Source organism: Lycorma delicatula, chromosome 11 (genome assembly GCF_047948215.1).
Source record: "Lycorma delicatula isolate Av1 chromosome 11, ASM4794821v1, whole genome shotgun sequence".
In the NCBI taxonomy this organism is placed as follows: Eukaryota; Metazoa; Arthropoda; class Insecta; order Hemiptera; family Fulgoridae; genus Lycorma; species Lycorma delicatula.
The window spans coordinates 60,950,944-60,965,821 of NC_134465.1; the positions used below are offsets into that span (position 1 = coordinate 60,950,944).

A 14,878-nucleotide genomic window follows, 5' to 3' on the forward strand; every position below is an offset into this window, starting at 1 on the left:
ATGAAAATTGATTTTTTGAGGGGGACTTACTTGTTTTTGAATCTAAAAAAATCTGGAGACTACCATGATGATATGAACGAAGATATTTTTAGGAAGTGGTGTGAAAAAGTATTGTTGTTATTACCCGAAAATAGTATTGTTGTAATGGACAATACTCCCTGTACCATAGAGTAAAACTGGAAAATATTCCAAACAGTTCATGGAGGAAACAACAAATTCCTTTATGGCTGTAATCAAAAAATATCCACTTTGGAGAAAACAATTTAAAAGCAGAACTCCTTGAACATGTAAAACATAATTGAGACAAATTTAATAAATTTTTAATTGATGATTTGTTTGAAATGGAAGGTCATATGATAAGGGCTTCCCACTTATCACTGTAACCTTAATCTGATTGAGTTAGTGTGGAGCCAAATAAAAGGCTATGTTGCCTGAAATAATAATACATATAAAATGAAAGACGCTAAAATCCTGCTTGAAAAAGGCGTGAACGAGATATTAACTGATAAGTGGAAACTGTGTGAAGCAAGTTACAGAAGAAGAAAAGAAAATGTGGGACTTACATAATTTTTTGATGTTGTGGTTGATGAACTAATAATTAATGTTAGAAAAAATTTGTTGTCAACGCCAACTTCTGGAAGTGATGAAGAATTGGTTATAATGGAGAGAATCCAGTGTTTGTCAGACAATAACAGAGAATAAGGTAAGCAATTTTCATAACATTTTGAATATGTATCTATCACATTTCAATAATAATTTCTCGGTTTGCCGATTCAGACTTAGATAATAAATCACTTAGTTATAATTTATTACCTGTCTTGATTGCCTTAGGTAAGAATTTAACAATTTCAAATGCATTTTCTTTCATTTTTCCTGGAATTCCACACATTTCAACTAAGTTTGCAAATAATAAGTCAAGTTCAAGTATTACATTGTATTTTTCAAATCCTCACTTTTTAAGATCTCATTTTGCAAATCTTCAACAATTTTTAAATTAGAAGTAATTACATTTAATTTTTTGTCTTCCTATAAAAAGAAGTGCTAAATTCAGGAAAAAAAGCATTGGGGTAAATTCCCAATGCTTTTTCTGTAAATTTAATAATTGTAACATGACTTATAAGATTATACGCTTTGGAATTGCAGCTTTTTTAGATGTACTATCAAACTATTGTATCATTACTCGTACAAATCCATGAAGTCGATTAAATTTTTTTTTTTTTTTTATATAAGGGTCTTTCAAATTGAACACAAAAAACTGACAGATTGTGAGGGCAACATTGATTTTTAAAAAAAAATTTCAAGCATCATCTGTTTTCAGTAATTTATGACAAATCATCATGGAACACTACACTCCTTAACAATGTTTACACATCATAAAAATTAAATTATAAAAATTGGGAATTGGATACAGCTATGTATTGTGCTCTTCATCATTTGGTTAAAAAAATTTAAGAAAATTTTCTCTACTTGATGCTGAAACACCAATTCACAAAAGAAATGCAAAGAGTTAAGAGAATATTGCTACAGTAAGTGCAAATGTTAATGACAATCAAAATTTATCAGTTTCATATCGTTCACAAGAATTGGGCCTTTCTTCAACAACATGATGAATTTTTCATAAGATCTTGATCTATACTCATATAAGATTCAATTAACTCAAGAATTAAAGCCACGGGGCAATTCTTAGCTTAGATGGTTTGCTGTCTGGACTCTAGAGCAGCTTGAAGTGGATCACAGTTACATATCACATGATAAATTTATTAATATGTATACCCCAAGTAAAAACATTTTTTTTTTATAAACACAGATTACTTAACACTATTTACAATTTTAAAATCCTATGATAAAATGATTTACATCACTATAAACACACATTATAAAGAATAAATAGACTTGGTAGTACATATAAAAATATTTTATTGGTACAATGTCATCTTTAATACAATGTATTTTTAAAATAAATACCAATTAAAAAAAGTACAGTTACTTAGGAGGTATAAAAATATATGACATATTTTTATTTACATTTAAATAAAAATTTATGCACTGCCTGAATTTTATTTATTTGTTATACTTTTCATATTCATTTCTAAAGATAGTAGAATAATTTATAGAAAATGTTTATTAAGTTAATCAATTTAAAAATAAAAATATTTTTTCAGGATGTTATAAATATAAACTGTCAAATTGTTTTTCAAAAAAAAAAAAAATATATATATTTTTTTTCTGCTTTTTAATTTTATTCCTATATTAAATATAAAATGGAAGAGGGAACTGGTCTTATCATGATGGAATTTCATGTGGAGTAAAAGGATTTAGATATAATAATATTGTATGCTTAAGTAATTTATGAATGACACCGTACAAATGACTGAATCTCAATACAATAATTTTTTTTTTTTTGAAAATAGTGAAAAATTCTGGTTTGATTTATTTCAAAACAACTGGAATTAAAAGGAATTTCTAAAATAAACAAAATAAAACATAACTAGAATAAATATTAAGTTTTTCGCCATTGAAATGTAACTAGATGTATAGAAATGGGCATCGTTTTTCTTATCAATTTCATTAGAATCAAAAAGTAAGATTTTATTTTTATTTAATTAAGGTTACTACACATACACAAATCAAAACCTTTTTGATGAAAGGTAAGAGGTGCTACCCACTTCTCCACAGAAGTTAAACTCAATAATGTTTATAACCTCTATTATATGAAAATTATAAAAAAATAAGCAGAAATTTTATTAAAAGATATTAACAGAAAACAAAATACAAGAAAACAGCTATACAGAAGCTAAGAATACTTAAAAAACCTCACTGTAGACAGATATCTGGTGCCATGAACTGTCAAGGGCATAAATTAATGAATACTGAAGGGGTTAACTTTAACTTACAAGTGGGGGTAATTAATAAAATAAAACCCTTCGTTAAAAAAAAAATTGTATAACTGAAAAATTACTTTATACATGTTTTAAATACATTGAACTATAATAATGCAAAACTTCATTCATACGATTTGAGATATTGTGTGTAACTGTAATATATTTGTAATTTATATCATACTTTATGTACCTGAAGATTCATAAACGTAGATTGAAAGTGGAATGTCAGGAATGGAAGTTTTTGCTGTTACTAAACAGCAGACTGTTAACAGCAGTTTTTGCTGTTAATAATCACTAAATGAGAATATAAATTTTCATGGAGAAAAAATTACCCCCACTTGTAAGTTAACCGCTTCAGTATTCATTAATTTATGCCCTTGACCAAGGATTCTTAAGGTTTGTGAATCTTCAGGTACATAAAGTAAAATGTAAATTACAAATATATTATAGTTACACTCAATATCTCAAATAGTATGATTAAGATGTACAAATGAAGTTTGCATTATTATAGTTCAATGTATTAAAAACATGTATAAAGCAATTTTTCAGTTACACAATTTTTTTTTCATGAGGAGTTTTATAATTATAATAAAAGATCTTATTAAATAAATGTTGATGGATACAGATATGATGGATGATGGTTAATTTGGACAACATTTTAAAAAGAGATATCTGCACATGTATATTTTTTCCTGTTTAATCTAGCTAAATTATCGAAAAAGTGTGGTAATGTTATTGTTACCTTAAAAAGGTAAATCTAAAACTGCAAGTGGCAGTATTTTGATTCTATTCTATTGGCATTGAAAGAGATTTAAGAAATTTTAATTAACCTGTATACTGTCAAGCAAATAAGAGATCTATTATTATAAATAAACAGATTTGGATTTAAACAGAATTTATGATTTCATTAACCTTTATTATGACATAATAGTTGAACTTATTTATATTACAACAAAAGTGAATTTTCTCTTTCATTTTAACCAAATTTAAACAAAGCAATTATGTTGTTATAATGCCTTTGTTATCATTAATTACAGGAATAGTTAAATAAACTTCTCCATTCTTTCTATGACATTCTTAACATATTATTTACAATCTATAAAAATTTACCTTATAAATAATAAAAATTAATAACAATTTCTTATTTTATATGACCTAATAATAATATTAACTTTTAAAATTTTTATGATCTATAACCTCACTAAAAATAAATTAATTGATCTTTTATGCTTAAATATATATATAAGAAAATCTATTCCAATAATTTTTAAAACTAAAATTAAGATAAGAGGAACTATAAATAAAAATAATTATCTCAAAATATTTTAAATATTCTGCTTCAGTAAGCTATTAATTTGTAATAATTGTGTTAGAAAAAGTAACAATAATGTACAGTAAGGAACTTAAAACTGCCTGTTAAAAGGCTTGCTGCCACAGTTATACTCATATAGGAACAGAAATTTTTTCCAGGGTCCTGAAGAGAAGAAGGTTAAATTTAATATCTTAAATTATTCTGAGCAATATAAACTTAATCTTTTTGCAGTGTGAATTTAAACAATGGTGAATGTATTGAAAGAGATTGAGGATTATTAATACATTGATCAAACATGAGCTGATATTTTTCATGAGGGATATCTAATTGTCCGAGATTTGATATGGTTTTGTGATTATTTCTAAACTGGGATAAAGGGAATTTTCTGTATTATGCATTAATTGAATTTTTTATGTATTTTGGAGAATAAAGAACTAAAATAATAATATGGGTAATCAAAGAGGAAGAAAAATCAGAAAAAGTAATAAACGTCTTAATTTATCAATGATAATTTAATGAACGTCTTTTATAACACATCAATATTATTCATTAAAAAGATATTTATTTTCACCATGACTAAGTTCCTTGTTTCAATACAAATACATCATAAGAACTTTAATGGGAAAATAATGTCAATACTACTTTCTTTGGAAATTTTAAATGAAAAACAGAATTTGAACTAAGCTTAGTTGAATCCTTTAGTATGATTCTCAAGAATGCTGTTAAGTATAAGGTAGTTTCAGAATGTAGCAACAATTGATATCTATTTAATATCCTTACAGATATGATATCTAACAGCCTTCTTCTTGAATGGTGCATGGTCCTTTTTCAACACTTATTACATGCTCATCCTAAAAGCTTGCTTACTATTTGGAAAGCTAATGGTGGATATAATTCAGATTAATTTTATTAATATAAGTGTATTGAACAGAGATACATTAACATCAGTTATCAAAATTTGTGTGATATTTTCTGTTTTATCGACAGATCCCTGGACAAATGTTATAGACAACTTGTTAGAATTTTAATGTTAAAAAATATGTTGGATATAAGCTTCCTATATAATAATGGATTTAATGCACCATTCATATTCACCTTTATTTCATTTTTTTAAATGCAGGAGATTTATTTAATAAATTTTCTCCTTCAAGAAACCCTAAAGATAAAAAAATCTGCAGATAGGTAAATTTAGGAAAAATGCAATCGCAAATTTTGATTGAAATTTCATTTTTCTGTAAAAGCTACTTGAACGTTAGCCATCAATTATGATTAAGAGATAAACAATTTACTTCTCAGTCATGTTAAAATAAGTAGTTCTAATGTTTACCATCAATCAACTGAGTTTAGGATTCTTAAAAAACAATCTTTAAATACATTCCTGGAAAAAAAAAATTAGAAAAAAATAGCCCCAAAATTTGGTTACAAGGAACAACGTAAATCATATCCCAATTTTCACATCTTGATATTGTTACTGATATATCTGTGAGAGGGTTTTTTTGTAGACCTGTACACATAGGCTGAACTAAATAGTAATTTTTTAAGTCATAAGTAATAATAATTCAAATTTATCCGTCTTTATCTATGGTACGATAACAGAGCTAGTTGTAGAACAGGCAGTTGTCCGTAGAATCTAGTATGTAGTTGCAATGGGCTGGTTTTAAGTTACTCACTCAAAATAACCAGTACATTACACTTTTTAAAAATTAAGGAAAAGCTAACTTTTAAGTACTTTTTTAACCTACAAAAAAAGAATGTACATTAGTATGATATCCTAACATTATTTTTTAATTACAAATAGTATAACAACCTATTGTCAAGCTGTTATTTAATTATGTTTATAAGATAAACAGTGTTTTCCTAAAAAAAAATTTACACATACATCAAGAGACTATAATAGTAATTTTTTTCCAATGTCAATAGTTCATATCCTACTCCTAAAAATAAATTAAAACAATAGATCTTATAATTCATTTACAGAAAATAACAATACACAAATAAAACCATATAAAGAACATAAGAAAAAAAATATATATACACATAAAAACGTAAAATATTATGCTAGAAAATAAATAAGACAATTTTATAAAAATTACACCACGAGAACTAAATAATACTAAAAGAATTATCACAGTATCAGTAGCTATAAAAAATAAAACCTTTTTAGAATAAAACATTTGTCAAAAACTAACTTGTTTTTTTGTACAGCCAGATGAATGTGCAACATCACTATTTTCATTACAAAAAAATAATATCCTTCTTTAAGTTTTCCCTGATGTATTATATTAAAAGTAAGACAAATATTAAAGCACAAATATTTTTACATATATTAGTTTGAAATTTTTATAATTTTTAAAGTAGGGGAAGAGCGAAGGAAATAGTCAAATGAATATTCTACATATAACAGAACAGATAAAAAGCATTAATATATTGCATTTGTCCAAACCAGTTATTAGATCATCAAAATAAAAGTAATAATAGAAATTAAAAATTGTTTCCTGATCTCCTCAGAGACTAATATGGTTCATTTGTTGATTGACAGTCTCATATTTTCATTATGTTTCTTATTCAGTGGACAAGTATAGTAAGAAATGAACTGACTGCCACAATGCTAACTATTTTCAAACGTAAGGAATAACTATTGGTTTAGTAGTACCTATTGAGTGAACGCCAACCTTGTCTGAGAACTTTGTTTCCTTTCCAGAAATTCAAATAAAAAAAAGTGTTCAATTGGTGGCTAAAGTTCAAGTAAAGCTGGGCTTTCAACTTTTCCTTAAAACTAAATGTTCATTCATTACGATCTATTTATGACTAATTTAATTCGCAAAAAAATATAATATATTATCACAATCAGAAAATTACTGCAACTAAAACAATTAAAAAAAAAAAAATTCAAAAGATTATGTTTAAAAAATATTAAAATTTATTAAAATCATTTAAAAAAAACATTAAAAATCCAGTGTTTTAGTACAATATAATATGTTACTGTAGAAGATAATACATTTCTTAAATTATTCATTAACATTGGGAAGATATTCATTATCCATAAACATTGGGAAGTTCAATGTACTAATGCTTAATTCAGACTCAGTTTAATTGAACAAATCTGGTTGGTCAATTTTAGATTATTAGATTTCTATATGGTAAAATAAAGACTAGAAGATATATGAAGAATTATGGTAACAGATTATTATTTAAGAGAAAATTCTTATTAATAAAATACCTAATAAAAAAAAGTAATTTTTTGGAATTCAACAGCCACTTTCTTTTAACTTTTTAAAGTATGCTTATGTTTCATTTTTTAAGATTTAAAAAATTTTACCATTGCAAAGAAATTATTATTATAATCTAACCAAACTTAACCTACGCTCGCTAGTCAAGGTTAGCGAGCGTAGGTTAAGCTTGGTTAGATCATATTTACAATTATAAGCAATAATGCTTATACTGGAGCTCGGTACTTTTTTGGAATTATGTAAGCATACTTTAAAAAAATTGAAATACGTGGCTGTCGGATTCCAAAAAATGACTTAAATAAGCTTATTTCCAGTGACAGATACTTTACTTACTGATTTTGATGTAATATACATTAGGAGTATTTGTTCTGATGTAATAAAAACATAACTAATAATTATATAACTCAATAAACAAAAAATAAAGTGGATCTATATCACCTTAGACGACTACTGCATTACAATGACAACACTAGTAGGAATACACACAGTAAAGATTTTAACTGTGTATGATAAATTGCATCTCTTGACTACTTACATATTTATCAAATCTTAGATGTAAATGTTGAAAATCAACATTTATTTCTCAATAATTCTCATATAACTAGCTTTTCTTCTGCGTACAAACTAAATTTAAAACTGATCTCTATGTACCTACAAGAACGTATAATATACAGATACATATTACACATTAGTAAGAAATATCAAACAGTTTTAATTTTGATGTGACTGTCAAATTATATACACTAACTTTCATATGATTAATGTAATTCGAACATAATATACTTCTCTTGTTGTCTTCAATAATTTAGCTTGTACTGAACTAATTAAGAGAATTCAATTTAATCACTACCATAAATATTATAAATATTCTTCCAGAAAGATAATCTTTGATGTTCACAGGAAGTTTGTAGGAAAGTATTAGAAGTTTTTTCAATTAATAAACAGGAATCATGATTAAACTGCTGAGGTTCCCAAACAACTTTACCTTCCCCATTTGGATTCCTAAAAAAAAAATACAAAATATTTACTGTGCAACACAATAACATTAAACTAATTTAAGCCCCAAAAAATAGTAGAATACTATTTTATATCTTCATATTATTTTTGTCTACTGAGGGGAAACATTATATAAAACATACTGCCCCACAAAAAAATGTATGGCAATTCATTTATTTACTGGTTAAACTGTCCATCCCAGTTTATGCTAGTGACAGATGTAAATTATCTGATAGTAACAAATAGCACCAATTATTTTCTCACAGAGTAATGATCTTCATTATAATGCAGTACATATGGATGTACTGCATTATAATGAAGATATTCAGCCCTGCAACACGCCTTAACTTACCATTAAGTTAAGGCGTGTTGCAGGGCTGAATATCACTAGCAATTCAATGAGCTTGGCATACTAATTTGAGACAGTAATACATTCATGTTAGTAAAAAAGGCAATGGGTATTTTGGTAATTGTTTAAATGGTATTCCCACCACCTACCAGCTGGGCCACTTAAAAGCATACACCTAGAGTTCCTAGGAACACATATTAAAATAATATTAGCTAGTAAATATTTTGTTATTAAAATTAAATTTAAAACTTACCACATGTTAAATTACAATAAATACGAGTGTTACAAACTGGGTGATACAACTAGCTAGTTAAGCTAATAACAGCCACCCATACATAACTAAAAAAAAATTGATCTAGAGTTAGTAAAATAAAAAACTTAGCTTTGTCTTTTTCTTTTTCCTGTTTAGCCTCCGGTAACTACCGTTTAGATAATTCTTCAGAGGATGAAGGAGGATGATATGTGTGAGTGTAAATGAAGTGTAGTCTTGTACATTCTCAGTTCGACCATTCCTGAGATGTGTGGTTAATTGAAACCCAACCACCAAAGAACACCGGTATCCACGATCTAGTATTCAAATCCGTGTAAAAATAACTATCTTTACTAGGACTTGAACGCTGTAACTCTCGACTTCCAAATCAGCAGATTTGGGAAGACGCGTTAACCACTAGACCAACCCGGTGGGTTTAGCTGTGTCTTAAAATAACTCTGAAATAGAATTCCCTTGTTATGTGGCTAAGCTGGTCTCCAATGACTGACAATTCTTTTTTTTATGGTATAATCAATCACTTATGCCATCTTGTGTGTGTGTGTGTGTGTATATATATATGTAGAAAGTGTATTACAAGATTTTCTTGGGACTCTCATAACCTATTCTACTTGTGAAAGTAATACCAAAAGTACATATAAACATATCTCCTAAAACACTTCTTTTGTGAGTTAAGGCTAGTGAAAGATTTCGTTTGAATTTCAGCTACCTAGTAAAGTGAGGTTATACTGAAATTTTTAGGATGTTAGTTAAGTAACAGAATCAATGAATTCTTATGGTTTTTAACCTGAAAAATCTAATAAGATAGGTTCTAGAACCATATCTGCTGTAGGCTTTGAGAAATCTGAGGTTAAAATCAATAAACTGGGATAAAAACCCCTGTTTTTATGTTTGATGTACAATAAATTTGTTAAATGAGTAATAAACATTACATTTTAAAAGAGAACTTGTAGACAATTTAATTCTGAACAAAATCGTGTGAGATAAGTTAAGTAAGACAAAGAAAAATTAATAATGTTAATTTTATTTAGAAACAGTACATTAATAAATTTGTCAGAAAAGTACTTATTTAATGTAAACATAAAGTAGTTTTCTTTTTTGGTGATGAGAAAAATTTGTAAAAAACAAAATTTACAGTGAAAAATTGCTGTTAAAAAAAACCTGGAAATTACACAATTGTAAAAATAAATAAATATAATTATTTAGGTAATTTTTTTATTAATGACAGAAACACAATAAATTCTTAAAGTTGGAAATAAAATAGCAATTGCTGATCAACAATGTGCAATACTTATTAGTGTTTAAATCATTCTGTGAGGTACATTCAGTATGTCAGGCACTGTGAACTGTGCCGTCGTTAAGAAAGGTTTTCTGTGAATTTTAGTTTGAACATGATCAATTTGCTATTAAAGTAATGCTGTAGTAATTTACAACAGAGGATTACACTGATATAGCATTCATTTTGGGTGTGTGTAATGGTAATGGTTACAGCTATTGCAGAAGAATATGAAATATGTTTTTCAAATCGCAGGATTCCAGATCCCAAAACAATTATCATGACTTTTTACAATCTTCAGGAAACAGGTTCACTACCTAGTATTTGTACCAGCTATGAACAATCTGTCCAACATGAGACTAATATTGAAGAAAATATTATTGATGCAGTTCAACACAGTCTAGATATCAGTACATGATGTCTTTCTAAGTGGATCAGAGTTCTGCATTCGATAGTTTGGAGGGCACTTAAACAAAACAATTTTATCCTTATCATAAACAGTCACTCAACATTTACAAATAGGAGACTGTCCACTTTGCTTGTAATTCAGCAACTGGCAGAATACATATTTACAATTCTAGAAATATGTTTACCGATGAGGCAAATTTCACTCAAGATGGCGTCAAAAACTTATGTGATGAGCATACGTGGGCAGAAGAAAATCCTCATTAAATGGTAGAAGGCAATTTTCAACAACTATTTAACATCAATGTTCACCATACATTGATGTTAAGCAATGTATGGTGTACATTGATGGTGTACAATGTATGGTGCTTTCTTCATAATCAGCTGTTCAGAGCGTTCATATTACCTGGTTACTTAAATGCTGAGGTCTATTTGCACTTTTTCAATAACAATTACTACAGCTGCTTGAAGATGTTCCTCTAGCGCTGAGATGCACAGTATACTTCCAGCATGATGGTGCACCTCCCCACTTCTCTTATGCTGTTTCCACTCACTTAAATCATTTTCCTAAGAAATGGATAGATCAAAACAGAATGGAACGGAACACAAGAGTGGTGGGAGTATCACCATTTCTCCCTACGAATCGCAGAGCCTGGACAATGTCCCTTGATTCTGTATGATTCTGTAATCGGGCGTGTTTCAAAGGTTTTTTAATGTCGGTTATAGGTTTTAAGTTTTATTTATGGACGGATTTGGTGATTTGCGTTCTCATCCGTTTGGACCATTGTTTTCAACTGATTACTGGGTCTGACCGTGGGAGATTAAGCTTTTTGAGCCTGGTGCTCCTGGCGTGATTCCCCTTCAGACCGTTCGCTGAAGTCCTTTTGGTACTTGCACCTTATGGGCTAGCAGGAATACGCCTAAACGGGGCTCTAGTTGTTTGGAGGGAGCAATGCATCCCCTTCTCCGGAGGGAGTCGCATGTGCTGATTGAATTTGATGGGATCGATCGTGGAGGTCCACATTCCTGGCCACCAAGATTACCTAAGATCCACCACCACCAATATCTAACACATTTAGATTTTTGTACCTAGGGATGGATGAAAAATATTTTACACAAAACAAAAATACATTCCTGTGAGGAATTAATAGTCTGCATTACGGATATGGCTGAGCAACTTAAGGACAGTTCTGAAGAACTAAAAAGAGTAAATAAATCAGTACAAAAGCATGCCAAGAAATATGTTGTAAATGGCAGGCTCATTTTTGAACATTTATTATAAACTGGTATTTAATATAAATGCACTTCGGTCTAGTGTACTGTTTCTGAATAAAATTCAAATTTTTCTAACTTTTCTTTGTTTATTCAACTTATCTTAAAATATTTTGTTCATAATTAAATTCTCTACAAATTTTGTTCAAAAATTTTATGTTTTTATTATCTATTTAACAAAGTTATTGTATGTAAAAAAAAAACAGGGTTTTTTACTCCAATTTATTGGTGTTCATCCCAGATTTCTCAAAAACTACTACAGATAAGGTTTTGGGACCTCTTTTATTAGATCTTTATGTTAAAAACCATAAGAAATCACTATTCTACCCTTTAATTAACGTCCTAAAAATTTCAGTACGATCTCATTTCACCAGGTAGCTGAAATCAAAGTGAAATCTTTCAACCTGTAACTCGCAAATGAAGCATTTTAGGACATATGTTTATATGAATTTTTTTCAAGAACAGAGTAGGTTATGATGGTCCTGAGAGAACTTTGTGATACACTCTATATTTATTATTCTACTGAATTTAGTCTTTTTAAGATTTATATTAAATAGCAGTTTAATTAAAGATTTCAATCATGACTGAGGAGTCATGAAAGTACTTTCATAGTAAAATTAAGGTAACATATGTCTTATCGTAATATTCTGTACTAGGTAGTTTATATTAATAGAATTAAAAAAAATCTGATGTGGACACCACATAACTTCCTTGTACACCTATTAAATTATTACATTTACACATTTTTTGCTGCACTTCATTTAAACTTATTTCATTTGAAAGTGAGATACAAACCTCCAATTCTTTAATAAAATGGACAGTTACACAATTGCTGAAATATTAGTTTTTATTAACGTCAAATATTTATACAATAATTAATTTGACAATCTTACATGAAGTATTAGGATAGAGTAAAAGTCCCTTTACTACTTGTATTACTAGATTAGTATTATGATATCTTCATGAGTTGCTCATTAACAAAAGTTTCAGATTCTTGGAGTCTCGTATAAATAAAAGTTAATAAAAATTAAACTATTTCGTTTAGTGAACTACTGGTTACAAATGTTAATTTCGACCTTACAATATAAAATATTCTGTTTTTATTATTAGATTATTTGGTGAATAATCAATAATGAAAAAGATAGAATCATACAGGAAAAAGAAAGATAACATGAAGAAATATATCTCAAAAAAAACGACAAAAAATAAATATAAAGAGAAAGAAAATGTTAAAACCAAAGAACAATAAAAAAATTAAGAGATGATAAATATAAAGATAGAGAAAATTTGAAAACTAGAGAACGTGTACACAAATTAAGATCAGAAGAATTGTATGAAACCAAACAGCGATTAAATGATTGGCTACAAAAAAACAAATAAACAATATGATGATCAACTCCGACTTTGGGAGAATAATGTCTGACAGTATTAGATGAGTAATTAACTAAAACATAAGAATGTTTTATCCCAAAAAACTTTTTTGGGATTCTGAGCTTTTTTGGCCACTTTTGGTTCAGTTTATTGCAATCAAAAAGGGAGGTGTACAACTAGATGTTACAACAGTTCTAAATCCAAAATTTCAACATCCTATGGCTAATCGAGTTTGAGTTATGCGAGATACATATGTACAGATGTCATGCCAAAACTAGTCAAAATGAATTCAGGGATGGTCAAAATGGTTATTTACATTGAAATCTGAAAACCAAAATTTTTCATGATCACAATACTTCCTTTACTTCATACAAGGAAGTAAAAAAAAAAAAAAAATATATATATATATATAGATATAGATATATGTATGTCATTATGGTCAATTGAATACAATTTACAAATTTTCATCTCCACAATTAAATCAATGAGAGTTTTTCTAAAAATGGTTGTCTCCTTCAAGAAGTAATAAAAATACAAACAGTGAAAACAGTAAGAACTAACAGTGTGGGGTACTTCACAAATTTACAATAGGAATTATCATAGATTTTGATCCAATTTGTATTGCCAGATTGCAGTTGTGTAGTGCTCCTCGCTTTTTAACTTTCCTTGACACATCTTTAGGTTATCTGAAAGCAAACCTTCATGTTATCATGGCAATTTTTGCCTCTATTCATCTAACATATTACAAAACAGCAATTTTTCTATATTTAAGCAGAATGTCTAGGTAATTATGGACTCTGTTAATTATAGCCCTTTTATATCTAATGAGAAGTTCCAATTGAACTTTTCTGTCTTTTCAGAAAATACGTCTTTGGTATAGGCATATTTAAATTTTGCAGGTCCATAAAGTCATTCAAGGCAGCTAAAGGTGATTTGCACTCTCTTCTCAAAGTGTGAGCAAAGGTATGTCATTCTTGATGAAGACTTATGCACAATCATGTGTTCAGTTTTAAATATAGTTATTATTATTTAAATATAGTTAGTTTACAACTTGGAGAGTTCTGGATTCCTAGTGGCATGAAAAATTTGAGACAGTAAAATCCCATCATAAGGAAGGAAATGCAGTCTTGATATAAATAATGATTGCCAAATATATTGAACCCATTTATACTAAAGATAGTCCATGACAACCCCTTAAAACTTAATCTTGAAAAAAGATTGACTGATTTGCAAAAAATGCAGCGTAATCATTCTTTCAAGTCATACATTTGGGTGTACGTAATTTTGGATGAAGAATCCATATTTTCACTTCATTTGCTAGTGGCTTTTGTAAGGTTACTATTACAAAATTTATTTAAGATAGTTCCTAGGATGATAGTTAAGGAATGATGATTGAATTTCTTTATGCAAAATATACCATCGCTTTTTGAATCAGTACTGTTGTACGGTGCCCTCATTTATGTTGATAAACTAGATTCTGTTAACAATAGCAGGATTTCCTCTTGAATATAAAGATT

At 28.3% G+C, this 14,878-nt stretch overlaps 1 protein-coding gene across 4 annotated transcripts in view; it reads right to left on the reverse strand.

The window, feature by feature from the left end:
• Positions 1-1,900: 1,900 nt before the first annotated feature.
• The window catches only part of LOC142332557 (esterase FE4-like), a 57,486-nt gene continuing 44,508 nt past the window's right edge, over positions 1,901-14,878 (reverse strand). For 3 of the 4 annotated variants that reach the window (XM_075379014.1, XM_075379017.1, XM_075379018.1), the window contains exon 11: positions 1,901-8,426. In XM_075379014.1, coding sequence (XP_075235129.1) covers positions 8,264-8,426 — 163 coding nt within the window. In that variant the 3' untranslated portion in view covers positions 1,901-8,263. Of the gene's footprint in view, positions 8,427-12,828; positions 14,048-14,878 lie in introns of those variants that run through there. The other variant, XM_075379015.1, reaches the window with a different exon arrangement.